At 43.2% G+C, this 26,214-nt stretch overlaps 1 protein-coding gene across 1 annotated transcript in view; it reads right to left on the reverse strand.

Moving 5' to 3' along the window:
* Nucleotides 1–223: 223 nt before the first annotated feature.
* Nucleotides 224–26,214, reverse strand: part of LOC117753118 (carbohydrate sulfotransferase 15-like) — a 33,533-nt gene continuing 7,542 nt past the window's right edge. Inside the window, exons 2-8 of the mRNA XM_034571008.1 lie at nt 13,063–13,677; nt 10,911–11,250; nt 7,222–7,365; nt 3,863–4,019; nt 2,237–2,393; nt 1,234–1,381; nt 224–537 (exon numbers count right to left, since the gene is read on the reverse strand). Coding sequence (XP_034426899.1) covers nt 338–537; nt 1,234–1,381; nt 2,237–2,393; nt 3,863–4,019; nt 7,222–7,365; nt 10,911–11,250; nt 13,063–13,503 — 1,587 coding nt within the window. The 5' untranslated portion in view covers nt 13,504–13,677 and the 3' untranslated portion in view covers nt 224–337. The remainder of the gene's footprint in view (nt 538–1,233; nt 1,382–2,236; nt 2,394–3,862; nt 4,020–7,221; nt 7,366–10,910; nt 11,251–13,062; nt 13,678–26,214) is intronic.

Consider the following 26,214-nt stretch of genomic DNA (forward strand, 5'->3'; position numbering starts at 1 on the left):
TCTATATTCTAAAATCCAAATAGAACACAGGACTCAGTTTTTCAAACCTTTGAATTCACTATTTAATTTTGTACATCTGGTCACAGAAAAGAAACAATCAAGACCTGCCGACATCACTCACTCACCCGCTCACTCACTCACTTGTGCTATTTTCTATTTTTGATTCATCTCTGCTTTTATAACTTAGAAAATAATTTAAATATAAAAACATTGATTTTTTTTATTTCCTTTCATGGGCACTTGAAACTCCAACGAAGGGGCTGGCAGACACATTGGTGTGTGTTTTTCTGTGTGTGTGTGTGTGTTTTTTTACAGAAGTAGAATGGAGGTCGGTTGTTCAGAGTGTTGAGTAATTGTCCCAGAGGAAAGAGTCATTGCGCAGCACTTTAGCCAGTTCCTCGTTGAACGGCGTGTAAAAGTCCCGCAGGATCTCTTTCGTGATGGGCAGCATGGGTCCCAGGTTTTTGTCGGCCGGCTTCCTGGTGTTTGACGCTGGACTTCGCGTGATCTCCGACTCTATTTCTTTTGTCAGTGGCCCTGTAAAACACATAAAAACACTTCACATCCCCGTCCTCCTTGGCCACTTCAGATTTTTCCGCGCCACTAAACAAATGGAGGAAAATACAGCAAAGGACACTTGAAATGTCAGCGGTGATCTTAGCAGAGGAGGTGATGCTCTGGGAGGTGATCGCACCTCTGCAGCTCTTTGAGGAGCCGAGTCAGAGCTGTGGGGCAATTAAACTGTGGGATGAACCAGTATGACCGAACTAAAGGGGGTCAGAGACTATGGGGCAAAACTGTTTTTGACACTGGCCTGTCAGTAAACGGCAATTTACAGTGTACCCTAAGGACACATTGGCACCACTGATACTGAATGGAAGGTGTTTTCAGAACTTTATCTGAAGAATATTTAGTTTACTTTTCTAAGATAGAGTACTGCACATGGTTTAAATCAACAGAATTTGCACAATGCAGTACCTGTGATACTCCACACTGATGGAGAAATAAAACCATGGCTCAATTTCCCAGCTGAAAGTAGAAATGACACAAAGCAACTGAGATTTCAACCTTTTAAAATCTGTCAGTGCTAAACTGTTTGGAGATTGAGTTTAGTCAGTTTCCGTTTGTGTCCGACAGTGACATGCACTCAATATGACATATCCCTTTTTGTATTATACTGATCAGTCCCCAGAAGGAACGGGTACGGTCGTGGTCATGTTGTCATTTACTCACCCAGGTTCAGGAAGTCAAAGACTTTGTGCATTGTGTATTTGCGATTGGAGGCGTGGTCTTCCAGCCTCAGGACCAGAATCTGTTCCCTGCTGAAGACGGTCAGCCAGTCCAGTAGATACAAAATGTACAGGCCAATTCGCAATCTGACCTGCGCACACAACACAAAATAATTAATGAGAGCCGTCATATCGGACGTTGAAAAATGTACTTCTAGATTCCCCCTCTGACCAGTGGTTGCAGAACAGTAGGCGGAAACAAAATGCCTTGTTATTGAAAATTGGGGAAACTGAAAGGCCTTCCAGAATAAATGATTACGTGTAACTTTAGCTTTCTTAAATCAATTTGGTTCAACAAACAATCGCGCTGTCACGCTGGAGTTTTATTCATCTTTTCTCTCCAGACTCTAATCTGAGCTCTGAAACTTTTATCGAGAAGCCACAGGCGCGAGAGCCTGCTGCGAGGGCAGCTGTAATGCCTTTCACATGGTCTACTAACTCTGAGAAGATATTAGTGGAGGGACAATAAGGCCGGTGGCAGAGGGTAGGGCATGCGCCCACAGGGCCGTAAAGCTCGTCAGTGGCAGTTGGAGAGGAGGACCTCATTTTAATACAAGGCAGCCTGGAGGGGGAGCCAAAAGAGGATGGGCCAGACTCTTCCTCCCCTTCCCTGCACTGTGGGAAAAACTGGCCAGGGGCCCTACACTGGGGCCCTACTGTCACTAAGACTCGCTCTGTGTTGTGAGTAGAGAGTAAGCTGGTAAACTAGCTTTTCTCATACAAAGAGGCTGTAGACGTTCAAAAGTGTTGCCAATCCCTTTTCGTAAAGTCGCTCCCTGCAAGCTTTATCATGTGTTAATGAAGTGTGGATTTCACTCCATCTGTCTTTTTTCCCCCCCACTCCTTTTCAACTTCTTTCTTCCCACCAGTTAAATGTGCTGGTTGCTAAAGGCCATTTTTGTGTTCAGGGACTGTGAGACAGAAGTAGGAAGGGGGGGCACACTCACTGGCATGGCATTGTTGAGAGTAATGTTGTACACACAGGAGCGCATTGTGTACTCTGTAAGGCACCCCTCGAACAACTGCAGTGATTCTGACACCTTCTCGTGGAAATCCTCTGCAGACTTATTGGTAATACCAAAGTAAAGGTAGTCAGAGTATAACCTGCAAGACAAGAGAGATGGTCCATAAACAAACTTGAACATTGTTTAAATAATATCCATTTTCAGACATGAACTCCTGAAACTGTCCGTACAATTGCGTCCGGACAGTTTCCAGAGTTTGCCTTTAACACAGCAGGAAATAGTCACGGTCAGACTGGTTAACAACAGCAGCAAAATGTTTGGGAACAATCAGGTGAGGGGTTTGGGCCTATAGAAGATGCAGAAGGCAGGACATGACAAATTATGCTGCGGAAATCATATGGTTGTGTTTACAGCACATCGACACAGAGTCGCCAAAAGATCTTGAATCTCAGTGTCTTTCCAAGTTGTAATCTTTGTCCTCATATTTTACGTGTTTGACTCCTCTTTTAGATATTTGTATTCTTTTTTTTCAGTTTTGTATCCGTCACAGGTTAGAAACACCATCAAAAGGGCCACTCGCTTGATGTGACATTTTCCTACTGTATTCTCACATGAACCCACTCTGACATTTTCCGAACATCTTACTTCGGGGCTGGTGGGATAAGTTCTAGAAACTGTCCCGAGCAATTGACTCAAACATTTGCGTTCTCACATAGAGATTATGAAAGCATAATAAGCCTTATTATATATGAAGACGAATAATAACGACTTAATATAACAGATGCTGGTTTTACACTGGCACAGATCACTATAGTTTACAGCAAGATGCAACTGTGACTGCAGTGTTGACAGTTTAGAAGAAACCTCCAGTAGAACAAAGACATAAAATATTGGAGAAAGCACAAATGAGCTGCTGCAGTCCCTCCAAGTAAAAAACTGATCTATCTATCTATCTATCTATCTATCTATAGATATAGATATATTTTTTTTATCCTGACTATAATGAGCCCTGTGTTTAGACGGTAAAGTCAGATTTTACTGAACTTTTCTTCACTTGACTGCTAATCTCATCTCTAGTGATTCAGTAGATTCAGTGTCTGGTGCCTCATATAATAAAAGAAAAGGCCAAACCATTTGCACATATTATCTTATTTATATCAGCCTGTATTGAAAATGAATTTTGCTTGTGACACACGAAACACAAACACTGTTACAGTTCAGTACGAGATGTCAGACAGCGCCCGTGCCGAGGAGATGCCAAGGTTGTAAACAAGTCGCGCATAATAAAAATTCATTTCCCAAAGAATTGCTTCAGGGACAGGTTGAACAGGCTGTGATTTGACAGACAAAGGCAATTATAGAGAGCATGTTCAGACATTCTCTTAAGTAAAAATCTAAATTAACAGCATAAAGTAATCCCAGTTTGGCTCGCAGGTATTCAGCACTAAGCTCTCCACACGTCCGATAACGGCGTCATTATGAAACTTATGTGACAGCCTCACTGAGTAAGAGGAAACACATCTGGGATAAAAAAAAAATTACAATGTGTGTGTCTGATATTTTAAGATGGGTATGTGGGTGGGAGGCAGTGAAACCGAGGACTCCCACCTTTCCACCGGGTCCCTGAGCATAACGATGAAGCGGCCATCAGGCTGCAGGGCGTGAATAAAGTCCTGGACGAGGAAAGGAGGCTCTCCCTCTGTGGTGTTGTCATAGAAATACACCCAGGCGTTGTTGTCCCACATGGTGGATGCGCTGGCTTCTCCTGCAAAATACACCCACAGTAGTTCAAATAAACGATCTGCTATTAACGTGCGATGCAATGGGCAACTTTTGTCATTTTTCAATATCAAATGTTTAAATGTTTCTTGTTCAAAATGTTCCACTTCATCATACGTCCTTGTGAATTGACACTTGTATTTTATAGTGAACAAGATTCTCATGTGACATTGAAAGTACAGAACATGTAAAATGCTAATTATGCTACAAACTCCTTGAAGCATGCAAGAAAACGTTTTTACCCTGCAAGTTGTGCAAGCTTTGATATTCACCGAAAGTTTTGTATTATTATTATGTTTTTTCGTCAAGTTTTTATTCATTCATTCATTCAAAAAAAAAAGAGTCAATACAAACCTTACTGTAATTAGCTGTGTGTGGAATTTTGTGTCAACTCCTTTCTATAATTGCCACTGAATCGAGGGTTTAACTATCACACACGCAGCATGTTCCCAACACACACGCAACAAGTCATTACAAAAATAAAGATTCTTGAACCGGTGCACAAACATAAAAGAGAGTTGTTACACCTCCAGCTGTGAGGAAAAATAAAGGGAATAACTGTGCACACAGTAACTGTACTGGTGCTCCTAACAAGTCAGAAGACAGTTTCTCAAACCGTTTCAGTGCAGAAACCTAATCAGGCTGAGCTGAGAAATGATATCCAGGATTCATTAGGCTGCCTGTGCCTTCATTATCCTCTTATCTGTGAAGTGAAGCTGTGATGCATTTGGAGGGAACACATCGCAGGTGTTATCTGCCTCTTTTTCTTCCTTGGAGAAAGGGATGATAGCCAGGACCTATTTTCTGCGATGACATCTACTAATGCCGTTATGCCTAAAATGATACAGTGCGATCAAGTCTATTTAAAGGTCTCCACTTTATGTCCATTAAAGGGGTTTATTTTGCTCCATGGGGAGAGGCCTTAATAGGACAAACAAATGGAGGAGCCAGGCCTGCATGCCTCTGGTGTTTCTCAGCGGCTTGGTCTTGGCCGGTGGCTTGAGGAGAGTCAGAAGCCCACGATTCTGGCCACAGGCCTGCACCTTGCTGCGCTCTCCCAGGGCATGGTGTGAATACTGAGCAGGACTCTGGCACACTCCTCCCTAACAAGGATTATTTATTTAAAGAGGGAAACAAAACAGGGCGGCATGCTAAGCTGCGCTCAATACACCAACTCAGTCCAGTGTGAAAAGGCTATTGTTGAAAAGTTTTTCTTTGCAGCCGAGCAGTCCTTTCAGATGGTGTTTGGACATTGGGGATAAGACAGAGACAGATGAAAGCACGAGGGGCTGGAGGCAGGATATGCAGATCGAGGAAGGAGGTTTGTGGAAAAAGAAAATCTACAGCCCGCGCGGATATTATTGCTGTCCTGGCACAAAAAAAAACAATGATTCTTTTCCACGGCACTTCAGTGAAGTGGCTAAGTGAAGCAGAAAGAAGTCCAGTATTATTAAGCTGTGAGACTCCTCTTTAGGGCTGAGTCACCGGCTTGCTTAAAAATCACCGTCACCCTCTGGAGCAAGCTGCTACAGAGCAGCCCTCTGCTCCAGCCCCGCTACCTGCTGCTTTAATAGCAGCTTTGTAATATTGGAGCCGAGATTACAAGCGAAGTCCCAGGCAAGTGTCGGGTCACCCGGAGCCAAACGCGATTGGCTGCAGCCTGATGGGGCCACAGGGTACTGTCAGTCCACGTTCCACACACAGATCACAGCGCCGATACATGACCTGAGTATCAAATATGATTCTGCAGGGAGGGGAGGGCCAAGCTGCTCTCTGACATGATGTGACACTTTGACAAAACAGGAAGTCAGAATCTGTGCTGAACAGGAAACGTCTGTGCGACTGAAGCTGCTGGGAGATGTGACTGGAAAGACGAGACAGTGTTTTACATGCTATCATTTGTATCTTGTTCCCTTAGCTTCCCTCAACATGCACTTCTTTAGATAACAGATCAGAGGGGCTTTGTGAGGATAGAAAAATTGTTTGACTTTTAAGTGAAGCTTTGCTGGCTCAGTGTGAAACATTGTTTGACATCAAATGCCTGGGTTACGGTTAATCTTTAAAACAAAAGTCATGAAGGACATATTTTAAATAGAGTTAAAAATGGGGTCATGCGTAGATTGTGTTCAGTGCAAACAGGAGTGTTTACCAATTTGTGTTAACTCCCTCGCTGTTACAGAAAATTCTGCCAGGTACCGACTGGCAAGCAGAAACCGATGCTGTCAGGTAAATGGGTTAAATCGGTCAACTCTGTCGTGGGGAGGTGACGCACGTTCAGCACTATTGGCTACAGTAAATACCAATCAATATCCGCGACAATCCCTCCCTAGCTTTGTGTTTTTTCATGACGCTGTTTGCAGGAGCGTCTCGAGGGAATTTAAAATGCCTCAGGCAAAAAGGATCTGGAGGGCCACAGTTAACCAAAACAAAAAACCCTGCAAAATTATGAACAAAGTGCAAACATAGAAATTATAGTAAAGTAGTAAAGTTTAAGTGCAAACCACCACCACGCATTTAAACGTTCTAGTCTTCAACCAAACCTCTACAATTATGAGGCGTGTAACTACAGCTTGTGGCGAGGGGTCTCACGAGGGGGGGGGGTTCCAGCCATGCTGTAGTTGCCTCTTGTACAATCCTATCAGAATTTGATTGTCGTTGCTGTGGACTAATGTAATCAGCCATTCTCAAAAGGTCCCGTCTCAGCTCAAGGCCCCCAGGCAATGGCTTAATTTGCCCACCCCTGTTACAACGCCTCCTGCAGTCAGCTAGAGAGAAGACTTTGGAGTTGTTGAATTTCAGAAGCACTCATGATTGTGTAGTGGTGTGAACAGGTGAATGTCGTGAAAGAGTGGAGTTCTGAGTTGGGCTCCGAGATACAAAATACATTCTAAAATCTGTTAATTTCAGCCAATAACGATCCATTTAAATATGTCTGAATCGGCCTTCATACAGATCTTTAGAATTGGCTGATGTCCAACTGAAAGGAACATTACCACCAGATAAGGGCTGCACACATGAATACAGTGTCTCAAACCACACACACACACACACACACACACACACACACACACACACACACACACACACACACACACACACACACACACACACACACACACACACACACACACACACACACACACACACACACACACACACACACACACACACACACACACACACCTTACCTATGATAATGTTAGGGTGGCTGGGGCTTCCACTGCCTTTTGCTGTAAGGTTGCCCTGGATTTGATAAGCAGACTGATCGAACAAGTCCAGGTAGTCTTCCACCGGGTATCCATCCTGGAAGCCCTTGCTGAGACGACTGATACCTGGTGGGGGGGAGAAGACAGGGATGGTAGATACACTTCGTTGGGCACACGCATCTCGAGCGAATATTTACATTTGTTGTTAGTTAGTTATCACCTGCCTGCCCCCTCCCCTTCATATGAGTCTGTAAGGAACGCCCTTAAGGATTTTGTGTTGTCGTGATTCCAGAATGTTCTAATAACATCCAATTTCAGATCAGTTTCAAATCAGCCTCGAACGCTGTCTCCGCTCAGCTTTAAGTGTTTTCCAATTAAAGGCCAATGTCTAGTTAATGTTTTTAAAGTAAACTAGCAAATGTGTTTTCCCTCCGAGCTGCTGTGGACGATGATATAATTGCAATTATGCGATTGTGGAGATTCCGTGTAGGATTTGGGAGCATCCATGCAGCGTAATGAGGCAGCTCAGGCGTCTGTAAATTTCAGTGATGCTTTGATGGTGTCGCAGTAAAGCACCTTTCTCTAGTTAGCAGGAAAAGACGATTAGAAGACTCTCGCAAACTCTCTAAATAGTCAGCCTGCAGCATTATTCATCCAGTACATTCACATCCGCATGAGGTGTCTTGATTCCGGTGTGTCTTGCTTCAGGGCTTTTTCTCCCCATTTTTCTATCTCTGTGCTTTTTGATATGATTGAAGTGTCATGTACTTTTCAAATAGTCCGTGTTTCTCGATGGGTGCTATACAACTGCAGACACATCTGCTTAAGATTCAAACTGTTCCTCTAAGAAAGTTATGCAGCGTGGATAGCATCAAATCGCCTTTTCACAACTGCGGCTAAGTGGAGAGACTCGAGGGGGGAATGGAATAAACAACTACAAAACCATTTGAATTTAGAGTGTTCTCAAAAGGATGTCTTAAGAGAAACGTGCTGATTACCAGCGCGTAGCCCTGAGTGCAACACCGGAGGGGAATGAAAGAGAGTGACAGCGCAGATGAAAGCAAGGGAGGAGGTTGGTGACAATAACTGAGAGGGATCCCTATGTCCTTGGGATACGGCTGCATTTTCTGCTACGCAACATCACAAGGCTGCGGAAAACACCAGCATGAGGCGGCCAGATGAAGACAAACAACTCCCCCACTACCCGCAGCTTCAGGAGGTTGAAATAATCATCAACTGAAACCAAACAGCACATATAATGAGTATTGCATGCAGGCTGATCAATCCACCAAAAAGGTATGCGAGTCTCAGCGGGATTAGGGGCATAGTTAGTCAGCAGCTGGACCAACTTCAAAAAGGAGCACGTTGGCTGGAACAGTTAAGCCGTCTTTGATATTTTGCAGCGAGAATTTGGATGAAATTTTCAAACAAATGTGGCCAATGCTGCATGTAACACCCTCAACAAGTATTACGCCAAACCCCCCCCCGCGTGAAATTATTAAAATTTAGTCATTTTTAGACAGATGGCTCTTGGCGAAGCGACATGTATGAATCAGTCATTGCTGAGCAGAAGAATAGCACTCATCCTTAGCGAGAAATCAACATGAAAACTGAGTCCCTGATGCTGCGCTGATGTGATGCTGTGGCTGCTCATCTTAAAAAAGGAGAATTATGAGATTATCTGCACACATATGAACACATCTTCCAAATCACTATAAACTCATTATCTAATCTGGTTTTTTTGTTTTCATACGCCGAGCTGACTTTGAACAGAGCCATCAGGCAGATCGGTGCTCGACAGTTTAATTGCCGCTCCCTATACTTCCTCTACAAATACAGACACATTAGCGACACACAAACACACTGATGCCTGCCTCTTTAGCTGCTGAAGGCTCTCCATTATTCATGAGTCTTAATGGTTGTTTCAGTTTAACAAAAAAACAATGTAGGTATATTGTGAGTCTTTGTGGATTTAAATCTGGATGCTAATCATCAACTACATTTTATTTTGAAAATATTTAAGATCTAAAGGGGAGAACAGAATCACTATTCTCTCTTTTTTTTGTGTGTCTTTAGGAAAAGTCCCCAAACACACTAAAGAAGCAAGGCAGCAAAGTGTATGCAAGTTAAGTGAGGGTCGGATGTGTGTAATGAAGAGGCTTTTCAGTTCATTCTTGGCAAATAGAGTCTTACTCCCAGATCTCGCCTGGTTTTTAAATCCCATCTGTGGTGGCAGGGGGGGGGGGGGGTTGCTTTAACAGCACAGATGCACATGGTGAAGGAAACGCATTCAAACATTCAGACGACACGTGACCAGATGTCAAGCGGCTCCTATCTCCCATTGCACAGTTGGAGGGTTAATCTCTTTGTTTGAAGAAGTGACATATTGCCAACTGTTCAAAGACTGAAAATGAAAACCAATAGTGTGAGCGAGAACTGTGGAAGTAGGATGCGTGTGTCTAAAAAAATAAATAAAAAACTGAACAGAGACGAAGCAGTGATTAACAGATAGCGTTTAAACTCTGGCAAATATTTCCACAAAATACAGATAAGAATCATGAAAACATGCCTCTGAGAAATTGTAAAATATGCAGCAGCTCCCTCTTAAAATGCTCGGCTGTCAAATTAAATAAATGATAGCTCTGTTAATCTTTTAAATGAGAGTATCAAATCCCTGGTGTGCTAAGGGTAGAGAAAGGAAGCTGTAAATTGAGGCTAGAACCAGGAGCTGACGGAAGCAAGGTTTGTGTTTTCGAGATGTGACGCAAGGAATGACATTAATGTTTGCTAAGGAAGCACAGGAAACATCGAAACCCACACATGTAGGTTCAAGGCATGTGAGCAGGAGGCTGCGTCTTTCACGTGTTGCAACCACACAGTCAAATCTATGTCACACAAGATGCTGAAGTCAGTTCCTCCTTCGCACTTAGTCCTAGTTCAGCCCTCAATGGGCCATCACCACATGAGCTCAACCGTCTATGTATCAGGATGGGAAAGTTGGTAATTGCGTAAAAAAAGCACAGAGGAGGGGTAGAGAGAAAAAAGATGACTATGTGTTCAGTGTTGCATGGAGGCAGCTATAATGATTGTAAATACACAACTTAGAGCTGTAAATTTGGGGCTAACAACTCTCAGGTAGGAAAACAGCTTAAGTTTATGGTCATGCTCAGCACAAGTTGGCTCTTGAATATGCATTACTTGGTTGATTGCTTTGGGAGATTGAACTGCGTGCACTAGAGCCATTTAATCCATGTCACATATCCAGCTAGGTTTCACATTAAAAAGGTACAGATTTTTGTACAAAAAAAAAGTACCAACAATTTGTACTTTTTTTTTGTACAAAAATGTGAACTTGTCAGTCAATACTATGAGGACTTTCTACCCAATTAACTACTAAAACATATAAAAAAGGATGTTTTTAACTGCCAAGATCCACACATCTTAACAATATGATGACAGTAAAAATACTGAGATAAATATAATTATGCTTGTGAAAGAGACAGGTCTGCCTTTGAGGATGACACCCCCCCCTTTACTGAAGCTCACTGAGGTATGGCTCTGCCAAAATGATATACTGCAGAGAGTCACACTTCCAATGCCCTGGGGCTCTCATTATTGTTTATCAGCCTGGAGGCCGCTTCTACAGCAAATTATGGTTTCTTTTTACTCACCAAACCTCTTGCGGGTCCACCAGTGCGGCTCTTTGAAAGTGGTGAACCTGACGTCCGGCCGCAGCTTCAGTCTGTCGTACAGGTCTGTCGTGCCACATTTTGGTTGGCCTATGATATAGAAATAAGGAAGGCACCGCATGCGGTAGAGTTTCCCGTCATGGTGAATCAAGTGCTCTCGGAAAGTGTTCCTCAAGAACTGAAATTCAGTCCGGAAGCGCCTTGAGTAGCGCCCGTACATATTTTTCTTGTATGGGTCTGAAGTAATATTCCCAGTGTATTCCTCATACCAGCAGGGGTTCTTGACACCAGGCTGGAATTGGCGGGGGATAACAGAAAACATCTGTAACGGAAAACAAAGGCAAGACAAGCTGCTGAATCTACATACTTCACAAAAATAAACACTGATTACACACAATTCCCGTTAGTCGTTGCTAAGATACATTGTGTGTTGCACGCAACATTTGTGTGTTAAGTTCACATTAAGCACAAGTTCATGTCGGGGGAACAGTCTCTAGAGGCACAGTAAAGTGGTTCTAGGTGTCACTTTCACAAGTAAGGACACTTACACAACCGTATGTTGTGTAGTCAGACAACTTTTAGAAATTGACTTGTGTTGTGTTGGTTCTGAAAACTAAGGAATAGTTAAACATTTGTATTTGCTGTTGGAACTGGGGCCATTTCTGTACACAGAAGGTGATAAGACAATTAAGCATAATTTTGATGTTTAAAATGTAATCACTTGCATTCAGTGTTGGTCTGAAGACATGAGCATACACTTGTGACTTTTGTATTAAAGCTCTGTCTGGACTGAACCAAAGCCATTTTCCCTTCCTCCTTGTTTTGGGGGCTTCTTGGGTCCATTCTGGTTTTCTCTGCCCTAAAAAAAGAGCTTAACATCCTTCACTGCTCAACCTGTATGGATGTATACACCGTCAACACGTAAAACATTGTAGTGTAGGTCGTTTAATTTCTAATCCAAAGTGCTTGACCCAAGAGAAACGATAGAGAACAAACCTGTCCTTGTACTTTGTAATAGCAGCGTAGACTAAATTGCCACTCAGTAGAGTTCAGACCTCCGCCAACGCAAAACCACATTTAAATTCACTACATCCAGAGATTCATTTGGATCTGCATCAAGTTGGTAACACTCAGAAATATCAGTCTGATATTTATTTTTTTCAAATCAAGATAAGAGTAATTATTTGCAGAGAAGTCAAAGAACATATTAAATAACACATCTCGCAATCTTAAAGAAAGGGGGAAATAATCTTGGATTGCCACCTGACCCATAAATCCTTCGAGCAGGTTTCATAGTTATCCACCCATTAGTCATTTTCATTCAACCTGGATGAAAACATGACTGGCTGAGGTAAGTGAACACGTATGCAGGGCGCACTGGGGGAGTAAAGCTGACTCATCCACAGGTGTAGAACACATTTCAAAGTGTGTTTTGACGATTAAAAACACAACAAAAGGCCCGTGTTACTCAGACCTGCTCGCTGCCTGCCAGAGACACGACAGAGGACAATTAATGTCAGACCCCTTCTCAGACGTGGTATTGATTGTCCCGCGGTCACACTCTCCTATTCATCAGCTTGTTCAATAAGAAATTAGTTATGTCGAGAGTAGCTCTGGCACAGGCCATTATCATTAGGGTTAACAATTAATTGAACCAGGCTCTGAGGTGAGACGGACGCTGGCAGAAACCCACAGGGCTCCAGTGTTTGAAGACTGTGGGATGACTTTGAGCTTTAAATCCCTTCTGAAGGAGGAAAAAAGAAAGGAGGGAGAGACGTATATGCAATTATCTGATTTTATACCTTTTTTTTTTTTCCAGAGCAGCTTTATCTTTTTTATAAATTAAATTAGAAAGTGCAGCCAGTGGGGGATTTCACCAGTGCGGCTCTGTTGGACCTTGTGTAGCCGGCACGTGGGCATGAATACTGATTGGGATCACCTTTTCCTCGGGAGCGTTTCATTACCCAGAAAGACACGTGCGCGATTGTCAATTAAAAGAGAGATCGCTATCACGCTGGTGTTATGATGTAAAAGACAACGTTTGCACTGAAACAACGGAGGTATTCATCCCACGATTAACCCGATAAGATGTATTAAATGGAGGAATATGGCGGTGTGTTTGGGCTTTACTCACATGTGGCTCACTGTTAACCAGCACTTTAAAGTCCGGGACCTTTCGACTGCTGTGAAACGTCACCTTGGATGTGATGGACTTGACCACTAGTTTGATGTGTGCATCGTCCTTGACCGAGGAGACATTGAACGCAAAGGGTCCCGGGCTGACCAGGCTGCTGAAGTGGAAGGGGGACGGGGTGAGGAGGAGGCCCTTCTTGTCCCCCGTCAGGATGTACGAGGCCATGATGAGGAACGTGGCGGCCAGGCCGAACACGAAGCTGTACAGGCGGATCCTGCTGAAGCAGCCCAGCGTGCTCCACCGCCTGGGCACTTCCTGTTTGACCTCCATGATCGCGAACAGGTTCACGGGCGTGTCGTCCACCTGCAGGAGCAACGGCCTCTTGCGGTAGTCGTCCACCGCCGAGCCCAGCAGGCTGTACTTGTAGTCCACGTGCGTCATCGTAGCGGCGAATCCCAGGTGTCACTCGCTCAGACTCTCAGGGGTGGTGGGGAGGCGGGGGGGGGGGCGTTGTAAAAGCAGGAGCCAGCCAGACGTGAGGGTTTCAGATGGGGGCAACAGTTTAAGTCCATGATGGGTTGTGGCGAACATCCCACCTCATCCACTCACACCTCCCTGTTGAGAAGAAAAGCAGAAATAAGAGAGATGACCGGCTGTCCACTCGTTGTTTTCACACATGCTCTTATGCCACAGCTTCATCACTTCCCAGTGAAGTTGCTGCAATAGACTCATAGTCACATCCTGTTTAACTGCTGACTGGCATTTAGTAATCAGTTCATTTGGGAACTTGAGTTTTTTTTTTTTTTCATTTCCATTGTACATCAGGAGCTTGTCATCACTTACCCCCGAGTCTCTGATGACAAAATAAAGCTGCTTTTAGAAAATGGGTGTTAGCAGAGAAAAGCAGTGACTGTCTGCTTTGAATATTGATGTCTTGCGAATGGGAAGTTAACAAGTCATCACTGGAAATGATAACTCACTTCAGAACGTCACCATTTCTTGACAGTCTTTTCCGGTATCATTATTATTGTGACTAAACCTGAGGTGAAAAAAAAAAAATCCCATTAACATGCGAGTTTAAATTCATTCCACTGACTTCCTCTCATACTTTCTGTTTTAATCAGACAGCACAGCGACACCCTTCCCAACCTCACAGTCCATCTTCCCATCCTCCCTGTGCATCGGAGTCACAATATGGAGGAAGCGATAAGAACCAGGGACGCATTCAGCCTAGCAACTACGAGGCTGCGTGTCAGACTCTACTGGGGAGAAACATGAACATAAGAGATACCCGGTCCGGACCCCGAGAAGGGATTATATTATCAGAAAATGGTATTCCTCACTGTGAAGTCAACAGTCGCCCACAGATAAAAGAAGGGCGGATGTCTAAAGGGTGAGCGAATTGGGGATCTTTAATGATAATGCTCCTGCAGCGGTAATGTCTAGTTTTATCCTTGAGGTTTTCTTTGTATCTGGAGATGAGCCAATATGGTGGCGGTGAATAGAATACAGCATAATGACAAAAAGCCAGCAGAGCCGAGGGTCTGGGGCAAGATGAGTGGGATGTTTGCCGATTTGACTGAAGCCACTGGTAATGTTTCACACCTGCACACTTTAAAACTGCATGGATACAGCCAGGAGTTTGACGTATGTAATACCTGCCACCTGCTCCTGCTCGCATACATTATGAGATAACGGCACCGTGGAAGTGAGTCATCGCTCCTCCTCACAGCAGCTGATATTGTCTGTCCCCCACACCTCCTGCCCATCGCTCACACCCTTTCCACAGCTCCGTATTTGTGGAGCTTGCGGGCAGAGCTGATAAGAGGGAGAGCGACCGGAGAGCGTCGGCCTCCTTGCTCCAGCAATGTCATTTACTCCCAGCTGGGCCCTCAGCATCACACCACAGCCTCTCCAGGACACAGGTGGGGGGGGAACAAGCCCTGTGCTAAAAAGAAGAATTTCTAACCTTCAAGATGTTAGAACGACTACAATTTCAGTCAGAGAAAAAAAGAGAGCACAGAAGAATAAAGGATTCGCTGCAAAAAGCTGAAACCACTGTCACACATTAATCTGTTTTCACTTTGAGCCAGAAAATGAATGATCTTCTGGAGCAGGATTATCACTTTCCAGCAAAAAAAAATTATGAGAGTCTGAGTAATGGATTTTAAATTACGATAGCTACTTCAATTAAAGTTGGCCCACAAATGGCAGATGGCGTATCCGTGCTTCTCTTGCGTAAAGTTCACCAGAAACAAAATTTAAAAAATTTCCTAAATGATGAAAGCTGTAAAAAGATTAAGAGGTTTGCTTCATCGGAAATGTAATTACCGCAGATCTGATGTCCCGTGTTCCATCAGAGATGGGCACTGCACCGCGTAATCAAAGCTCAAAAACCAGAATGACATTTTCCGGATTCTTCTTCGTAACAAGCCCACTGCTGGCACTCATCTGTAGTCGTCATGTCATTAGCAATTATCGACTTGTCGGCGTCCTTCATCAAGGCTGAAGTCAATGGGGTGCATGTGCTCAAGGCCATTTAAGACAGAACGAAGGAAGAGGAGGGCATGAGAGTGAAAGATGGAGACAGGGGGCACGGTGAAAAAAGAGAGCAGCGAGAGATTGAGGGAAGAGGAAAGGTCTGTGTCGTTGACGAGAGAACGTCACTCTCAAGGGAACTCGCATCTGAATCAATCAGCTAACTGTAGCAGTGGGTGACTGGCAGCTTGACAGACCGCCGCTGTATTCATAAAGCAAATACGTTGCTCCTGTCCATCAAACATGATGAAATGGCTTAACTCAAACAGAAATATGGCTGCAGGGGCAGTGGACAAAGAGGACACGAGGTTGCATCATCTTACCTTTTAGTAGACGAACCTTCGAACCCACGATGGTTAAAAAAAAAAATATGGATTTGAACATTTTCATTAAAGAAGGACGTTGACCACATTTATTTTCACTTCTCCTCTTTTTTTCAATCTGAAGAGAAATGTTTGGGTTGCCAGGTTGTGAAAAACCCCTTTGGCTCGTGTACAGCGTCAATGTGCTTTGTCTTTTTACTTTTAATATCAGCAGTAGAGCCTAGACGATACTGAATTTTTAAAACCTATATTGATATCTTACATTTTCAGAAAATGACTTCAATAAATCTGCAGTAAGCCAACATTGGCTGATATTTCAGCCAAAATTTGCTTTCTTAAAGATTGAATTATTTATACTTGACGACCGGTATTAGGTGGAGTGAGTCATTTAGTGTCCTGGGTTTCGTGCTTTCTAATAAGCCATCAAAATGAATTAAAGAGCTAGCTAAAATTTCGTCAGGTGTATTTATATAATCCCAAATCCTAATAGAAGTTATCTCAGGATAATTCTCCCATGACCAACCACTTGGTGAGGGTGGTAAGGAAGAACTTGCCTTTTGACGAGAGGAAACCGTCTTTCCTTTCATTCAGAGATTGATCAGTGAATAAAGGCAATCAGCAAGATTTGTTTTACATCTGTCATTTCACTCCCACTCTCCGTTTTACATCCCTGCTCTGGAAAAGCCGACCAGCCTCACACAGTGGCAGCTAATTGCTGTTCTCTTGTGAGCCTTTTTTTAGCCTTACAGTTTTATTCTTTGTGTTTAATGCTGCCAGTACAGGATGATTGATTATTTTTGTGAAAAGCTGCACCTGTTGAAAAGCTATTGTTGTTAACTGCTACTAAGCCACTTTCTGTAGAAAATCAAATTTCAAATAGGTTGTATGCGGCAAATGTGAAAATTGGGATTGTTTTGAGATGATTGTGGAGATGAAAATGTGGTGGTGACAAACAGAAATAGTGTTCTCATTCCTGTGACCATGAACCGAGGTTATATTTCATATTAAAAGCTATCAAACAATAGGAATGACAAAAACACTCCACAGCCCTTTAATCATTCTGTCATCAAACTACAGTGGTGAACGATCATTATACCTGGCTGGACGAGGAGTCTGTGCAGCAGAGAGCACAATGTCCTACTTCCTCCGCTCTCTGGTATTTCAAATGGAGGAAATTAATTGCATGGGCCCCTGAAATGCCCCTTTTTGTTTTGGTTCAAAGCAAACGAGCCAGCTCTTTCTCAGACTACAGAGAACTCACTATTCCATATCACGGAGGATAGTTAGAATATCTCGGTTATCCTCACAGACCTCCCCGTGTTCCTGCTGGAGAAGATTAAAAGGGATTTTTTTTTATCGGGCATAACACTAACCCATTTACAGTGGAAGTCGAAAGTTTCATGCTTGTTTTCTCTTTGAAAAAATGGTGCAGGAAACTCATGAAGGCGTCGTGAAACAATCTGCCTCAGTGTATGTGTCTCTCTGGTTGTCTACGGAGGAAGGCTTTCTTAGAGCATCAGAGCATCTTTTATTTACTCAGGGCTGTTTACATTGAATACATTCAACTTCAACCATCTGCAGGTGCAACAGGTAGATTAGAGGTTGTGTTGGAAACTGGGACACAGAGGAAATTGGGTATGAGATGAGTTGATAAGCTCAAGACAACTGGATCCATGTTTCCATTAAGAATCATTGAAAACTATTTCAATGATTAGGTTATATACTAAAAGGCAAATTAGTCATGGTTACCTGAATGACAGTTCTAAAACTCTTGAAGATACATTTAAAGTGTTATCCGGATTATTGTTTGGATTCGCACTAAATTATTCACATTTATCGATATCATCTATCCATCCATTTATTATTTATACTGCATATTCTTTGAGGTTTTTCGGGGGGGGGGGCAATTCCAGCTGAAATTTGGGGCGAGAGGTGGGGTAGACCCTGGACAGGTCATCAGCATATTGCAGCCAAGTTGGGATTCAAACCACTGGGCAACTGTGTCCACCACCCACTTCCTAGATAATGGAATTCCACTAAATGTTACTTGAGATCCATTAACTTTCCCATGCATTGGTAAATTGGTGAAAATCTACATTTTTTTGGGAATCCTTCATCCAGATCTTTGCCAAAATGTAATCATGTCTTTCTTTATCTCATTGTTCCACCAGGTTCTGTGGAAATCCATATGGTAGTTTTTGCGAAATCCTGCTGACAATTGTCATGTAATGATGTAATGTAAATGTAATGTAATGAGATCTGTCATCATGTCATCAACAACGAGAGTGAGCATTTTCATGCTCTGTGGGCGCTCAGTATGCAGCACAACACTACTGACAGCATGTGGCACAAAGTGGGTTATGTAATACTGACTGATAAACTGGAGAACACAATGTAAACAGGAGATTATCCCTGATTCATTGCATAGGTGTGTAAAGTAATACAATATCGTTGCCTCACTACATAGCCAGCAACATAGGAATTTCCTGCAGACTCTGTTATCTGTGACAGAAGTAAAAGAACAGAGTAGCACTGGTGGGAGGTGCACAGCATAAACAACAATCTGCTGCTATCCTTCCATCACCACCACAGTCAGAGAAAAGCGACAAAGCAAGCAAGCATAGGTGCTTCTGCTTCCTCGAGGGAGAGGGGGAATAGAAAACATGAGCACAAAATGACGGGTTGGACCGAACACCCTGCGACGAAGATACTTGGAAGACCTTGAGAATAAATCAGCACATACTTTCCACACAGTCTTTGTGTGCAGCAGCCCAGGAGTGCTCACAAGCTATTATCTCAAACTGATTTCAACCATTCACTGTCATGCTGAAGATACTGTTTGTCATACAGCAATGATCCGCATTCACGGAGCATTATGAAGCCATTTCTCCCGAAGGAGACCACTTGTGGATGCTCCAAAACAAAGAAGCAAACGGATGAAGAATAGAGCAAACTGCTAATGACTCAGTATAACAAGGACAGTGCTGCCTACAGACTCAGAGCGTTTCCCATTGTGGCCTTGTCTACACACACTGATGAGTGTATAATGCCAATACATAGCTGAAGTGCTGTAAACATATAACTTCTGCATGTTCACTTCTGAGAAATCCTCTGCTCGTCCTCACTACGCCTTGACCTCTTAAACATGAGCCGGGAAGTGGACTGTGGTCGAAGTCCGGCGACAACACAGGATGTTCTGTCGGGACAAGAGCGTGACAGGAGCAGTGAGAGGGAAGAACAAAGCGGGTGTCACTGCTGTGTCAGCTGGAGCAAAAAATGTTTTTGCCACTCACAATAATTAAAGTTCAGCATGGGGCCACGGCGAGGGTGATACAGCACTGAGACTCGGCCTGGCATGTGAAACCTAAGCAGCCTCGTGATTGGCTGAAGAGGGCTGGTGATATTTTAATTTGGAGGAACTCTGTTTTTATTAGGGTTACTTAATATTTTAAATATGTCAATTATTGATTTATGCTTTTCATTCATGCTTTTCGAAAAATCTTCAAGATTTCAGTCCTGATGTATGTGCCTGCACATGTGGTTACTGTGGTAACAGCAAGTTCGGATTGATACTACAGCAAACACTTTACAAGCAGCTACTGTGTCAGAAATACAAGAGCAGCACAACCCAACAAACCCGCGCTGCGTCAGTCAAAAATAATTGCGACAGTGCTCTGATGTCACGCAGCACAAGCCTCAAGTAGTTCTCGTCACATCAGCAGAGCGACGTTGAAAGGAGCTGGAGTCAGAGGAGTGCGTGTCACCTGCAGCTCTTGTTCTATCAGCTCGCTGTGGCTGGTCCTTCCTGTTCTATTTACTCCTTTCAAAAAAATGAAAAATGACTCCATGTTTTGCCAGTTGAATGCATTTAATGTGAGCAGGTAACATTTGTGGGTTCGTGTATTGCTCGATAAGCACATGCCTCCACCAAGGGTAAGGTCTATGCCTCCATATTAAACAAAGTGTAAAAGGAACATTTTGTGGGTAATACCCGAAATCGCTTCTAAAGTTATTGCGTAATCATGCTGACTGATGGAGGTAAGTGGATGATACGTCTCCCACACACTCAAAAGTTATATTTCTGTCTGCAAAAAATATTGACTTGAGGTTCTCTTGTGATGAGGCCATTTGAAAAAATGCTCTGACTCGTAGAAAATAAATCGAAACAGGAGAAATTCCAAACGAGCAGCTGTACCTTTATGTCCGTCTGAGAACACAGGAAACGGTTTAACACTGCTGTGTTAAAACCTGATTGTCACCCTGGAAATTACGAGCATTAACTATCTAGTATCCATTCAAATTCAAGTCAATTAGCAGGAGCATCATTTGTGAGAGCAAATGAAGCAAGGACAAGCGCAAGTTACTGAGGCATGAAGTTAATCCTAGCAGGAGCTTGGGAGTACAAGAGAAACATCTGGAAATAGGATTTCAACGAGCTTCATTTCCACAATGTACCACAAAGCCCACTGATGATAGAGCAAGCAGGAGCCATATGACTTGTCAAGTATGTCACTTCCTCCTCTAATGCCCCCAGGGGCTGCGGCCCAATCCAATCATGGAAATCACAACCATGTAACACAAGTAAGAAGGAGAGGATGAGTATTCGCCGCAGCTCACAGTGGACTCATGGATCGTATTACCCAGGGAGAAGACATCCATCACATTCCCGCAGATCACACACACTGTTGACCAAAAGATCAGACTGTAATCTCCAGGAAATCAGGCAGCAGCCCCCCCTTCCTCCCCAGGGAGATCAGAGAGACCAGGACCTGACCGTGACCCGACCCGAGGAGCCAGCGGGTCAAATTATCCACACAAGCGCGAGACACTCTCACTGCAGAGGAGGGTGGCGAGGAACGTGGCCTCTGCCCTGGATTCATAACTGCTGCTAAACTGGGTTCTCCGGCTGGAGTCCCACTTCAGCACTTTCTTCTGTCTTATCTTTTATTCATTATTTTAATTTCACTGGCAGCCTCTGTCTGAGGTCAGAGTTTCACACTGCGGCCATTTGTTTGCATTCTGCGACCATTTTTTAAGACGGTGCTTCCTCTCAAGTCTGTAACTCAGAGCTCTAGTGTGATTTTCTTTAGCCCAAAATCATCATCGTGTGTCATGTGAAACGTGAAAAACAGAAGCTACTAGTGAAAAGTGGGTCTGGAGCTGTGGAAGTGTACAACTCTTATGAAGATGTCATTAAAAAGACTAGAAACACAGTAGTCTCCATTTAAATTATTGAAAGTGGAGGTGGTGAGAAGAACTCATATAATGAGGATGAACTGGGACTGAAAGTTAATCTTCAGAGATTCGAGGAAAGGTTGAAGGTCATCTATCTTCTATTGGAAGAGAGCCTATTGTACATGAAAATATTAATTAACTCTGGCATTTTTTGAAGGCCTGAATCTTGAACACAATAAAGTGTGTGAATGAAACCGGGCTTTAGATTTGAGGTGCATATGTAAAACAGTGCTGTGTTTGCGCTTCATTTCCCAAAGAATAATGTATAAGGATGAATTTTAATTTGATTTGTCTCCAACTTATTATCTAACTTTATACCCTGATGAATTCAAATTATTCTGGAGACATCTCTGAGTGTATATTTCAATGTTTTTCCTACTGTTAGAGATACAATCTGTCTAACAGTGATCCTACAGTCACTTTAATTAAATGTCTTAATTTTATCCTGTCTTGCATTTTGTATCAGTGGCCAGATCCTGCTGTCTCTTGATATTGATTCATATTCTTTGCTTGTGAAATATGAATCCGTCTTGCTGACAGAATTTGGGATGTAGTTTGAAATAAAAGACAGCGGAGACAGAATTTCAAAATGCTGACTGACAAGAGCAAACTTATCGTAAGCTGCTGGGAAGAAAGAGAAACTGCAACGTGGACAAGAAGTCGTGAACTTTCGCTTCGGAATTCACGGACACTCGGTGCTGTGTAGGAGGATTGGATGTTTCGGGGATCTGTGAAAGACGTGCCAATCAGTTTCTCATCGCCTTGAGGTGCATCTCTCTTGTTTTTAAATTGCCAATAATGTGGGTGGCAGTTGCAGCCTGTAACATTTACGTTGAGCACCATTAGCTACTCAGTAACTTGTCTGTTTCCCTGGAAAGTGGATACAAAATCCAATGCTTCCCCACCAACACTGAAACTACTAGAATAATGATCAGAGACAGAGACACGCTGAAAACAAGTGCTGAGACTAGACGTTACCCCTTTACCTAATCTGACCTTGTCGACCACCTTTTTCATGTGCTCAGCACCAACACCTGCTCCTGCTCACCTCCTCGCCCTCTTTACGAGACCTGACAGCCCGTCTCTCCACATGTGGACCAAAGTTCAATCCACTGTTAATCTTCTTTTTTGGACAAGTTGCAGACAGACCTGGGAGAAAAGCCGTTGGTAATTAATCCAATGGGAATGTTGACTGTTTCCAGTGGAATGCGTCTGAGCCCACGCAGCCGCTTAAATGGCTCCCATCCAAATTGGCACACACATAATTTTTTTTTGGGGGGGGGGGGGGGGGGTAAACCACAACACTTGTATGAGACGAATAAGAAAAATGTTGTGGTTAGAACATTGACTGCTAAATAAAAATGTATAACAGCATCACAGATGTTGGGTATTTCTACATCGGCATGTTGTTGACATTTGAAGGACACATTTGAAAACAATCACTGAACTTGGAGTTGGTAAACCGCTACTAAAAACTGACTTTATGGCACATCTGTGCAACACTTGAATACAGTGCATATTTTGGTAAACACTCAATGGGACTATAATGAGAGCCACTAAAGTCGAGAAATTCAAAACAGAGTGCTCAGAGTGGATGTTCCCGACAAAAGGTGTCAAGAGTGAATATAAAAGTTTGAGTGGCCTAAAACATGCAGCAACCTTAATTTTGCACCGTTTGGGTGATAAACTACTGTTGAGATAAACTAAACTCCTGCACCCATCTGGTAGTGGTAGTAACTGTTGTCCAGACTGAAATATCTCAAGAATATTTGGATAAGATTGCTGTGAAAGTTCGGACGTGACACTGAGCTGTCCTGCTGACTGTGGTGCCGTTTCACTCCCTTTTTAATAATCATTGGTGTTGGGCACCTTAGAGGTGAATTACTGCAAGTGGCCTGGAGTCACTACGTTCTTATTAATGGGCTCTCTCGGTTTCATTATGTTCCACTTGGAAGCATCTGAGTGACACCTACTTGTGGAATTCAGTAGACTTTTCTAGTTTTCGGCTTAATATGGAAGTTTTTAATATCAAACCAGTTTGACACTGGCCAAACCCTAGACCCCTTCGAGGTCCTGATCATCAGATTATTTCCACTGTCTTCAATATAAAACGCAATTAAAGTTGTTCCGCACTCACAGAGTTAACTGATCTAACTGAATTCACACACAGAAGAACACATAATATATAAAATGAAAACATGAGAGTCCTCATTCAGGTTTTCACCTCACAGCACCAGATTGGGGGATGATTTAATTAAATCATAACTTAGTTGTTTTGCATCTATCACACTTAGGCCGTGTTAGCAAACACTTTTCGGCTTGTTAGCAGCCAACTGTGTGATCGTATAAAATTCAGCACTCCCTATCACTACTACTTAGGTTAACACAAGGTTTGTGTGACAGATTTGTGATGTGTAAAAGGTTTTATAGGCTTCCATTTATTGCTGCAGAATGTAAGGGACCCTTGGGATGTGGGGTGTCGCTTATAAGTCACTGTTCTCAGTCCACACATGTTTTTATTTGTCCTCCTAGTTGCCCAACCAGACAAATGGAGATGGTGATGGTACCCAGGACTCATATAAACTGAAGTCCCTGAGGACTGGACCACCAAGTAAGGAAAATGAGACACTGAATTCTTAAATCAAATGATGCTTGAATCTTGAGTTGAGTTGTTGCTCTGCACTTTCTTAACTTCCATCAAAAAAACTTGTTTACTAATGAGACTCTGACTAAAGATGGAGGAAAGGCTGAGTACAGGTTTAAATTAGGGCCAAAACACTTTTAAACTTGAGAAGTGACGGTTCACAAATAATTCCAGAGTTTCTAGTCTTAAATCAACCTTTAAGATAAATCTGCACGAGCATGAAGTGTAGAAATTGATTTGAATCTTAAAAAATGAGACCATGTGAATCAAGTCTTTGATCAAATGATATCAGTGGTGATATTGTACATAGACACTGACAAAAGGAGTGTGTAAACTGTAATTCACAGGACAGAGCACGAGACAAAACTACCCGAGCCCAACCCAGACCTGACAGACATTCAGCCTGTGGGTCCTGATGGGTCCTGATGGGTCCTGATGGGCTAGGGTTGGGTATCTACACTTACATCTACAGACGTTTGTGAAAGCACTTCTTTTTTCTCACCACCGGTATCATTTATTCACTGAATTTTTTCACATAGTCTTTTCTACATGTGTGCAAACCTCCACTCCAAAATTTTGAATTATTTGTCAACCACACTTCACAAGTTCAAAATCTCATTGGCCTCAATTTGAGCCCATTAACCTGAGCCGCTACCATCAAACAAGCTACTTTCCCCAAATCCTGCGGTTGAGATGATTCCCAGAGTAACTTGGCACAGTCTGAGAAATGTTCTTCACACTAGAGACACAACTTGGATACCCAGCGAGGCACCGTCTCCACTCAGTGAACCGTAAAAAAGACCTCAGCCAAATTATTAAAGACTGCACTTTTCCATCTGTGACTTCTGTATGACTGATGAGGAGGAGCGGCACCGCAGGCTGCGATATTTTCAGAACAGCTTCCTGTTTTTGCCTTTAATTCCCCACTTTTGGTGAGGTCCTCCTGCAGACGTGAAGTAATCCTGTGCAGTGGCGTTTCACACCTAGTTAACAGTGAGAGCTTTATCTCTATCTCTGCTGAGCCTTCTGCCAGATAGGGATATGTGCACGGATTGAGGGTTGGCCTATGACTGCCAAGAAAACGTGTAAATTGACAAAACGTGGGCTATTACCGAGTCAGCTGGCTTACTGCACAGCCGCTCGACAGCGGGCATGATGCACACATACGGTTTTAGGGAGGCAACTCGAGGGCATCCTAGAGGATCCATGATATTAACTTGGCCTGTGGATTTTTTTCATAAGATGCTTTCTGGATTTTCTTTATGAGATGCTCTGCTTCATCTTCTCCACCGTAATCAAGGCTTGGACACATTCTCCAGGCTTAACACACACAGACAGGAAGGTTAATTTTCCCAAATTAAGGGTGAGAATAAAGAGGTCTCCTTTGAAAACGGGGGATTAATAGCGTGGTATCTTCATTTTTAAGGTTGCCATGTTCCATCTCTTTCACAGAGGGATTACTTGCACTGTAATTTGAGTGTCAGATTTAGCATAAATTACAATAATACACCTGTCTTCTTTAGTATGCTCTGGAAGTAGATAGTAGCAAAAAAAACCCTGCTTGGCCACATCCTAATATATGGAGGGAGGGGTAACGGCCTTTTAATGACAACAGCACATCCATCTTGCAGTGTGAAAAATTCCCCTAGTTCGACAAAAAGGTTTCATACTGGCAGCGGCTGCCTCCACAGATATGAAGCTCCAACTCCAAATTAACTTTTGCAGGGATAAACCCACAAAATGATAGCTGCAACGACGAAAATAACATTTGCAGAAGATTCCTCGTGGCCCGGGCCAGGTTGTGAGCGTCCGCTGCCAAAAAGCCTGTAAAATGTAAACAGCCCCTGTAGGTGCGTCTGACATTTCAAGGCTGTCTGGTAAACGGAACTCGATGTCGACCTTTGAACTCCAACAGACGTGCGGATGGGTGGCAAGTGAGTGCAAGTTTTTTTGTTTACCGCCCCTCTCTCGTTTATAGGGTTAAATGAGCCCGGGGAGCCGCTGCTGCTTGAACTCTTAATCACAAGCTTAACCATGCATTTGGTTCCATTACTCGGAAGGCAGTGTTAAGAGGAGTTGAACTTCAATCAGTCTGTTTTGTCGGTCATTTAGAAAACCACAGACGGCACGGTGCAGAGAAATGGATGCTGTATTGAGAGTTGCTCGTTTAAAAAGGAATAATTGGAAAACAAACACGTCTCTCCACAATGCTGTGCCTTTGTGGAGGACCCCACAGGTCCACGCCGAGGCCCATTACAGTGACATCTGGAAGACGGATGCTGGAGTCGCACACAACCACTAATACTGGCTCTTTCAGCGAACATAACCTAAAATAATAAGCCTTAACTAAGGGATTCCATGGCAGCACATGAAAGCATCCATCACCCAGTGGTAGAGTAAATATAGATTGTA

Source organism: Hippoglossus hippoglossus, chromosome 19 (assembly GCF_009819705.1).
Source record: "Hippoglossus hippoglossus isolate fHipHip1 chromosome 19, fHipHip1.pri, whole genome shotgun sequence".
Lineage (NCBI taxonomy): Eukaryota > Metazoa > Chordata > Actinopteri > Pleuronectiformes > Pleuronectidae > Hippoglossus > Hippoglossus hippoglossus.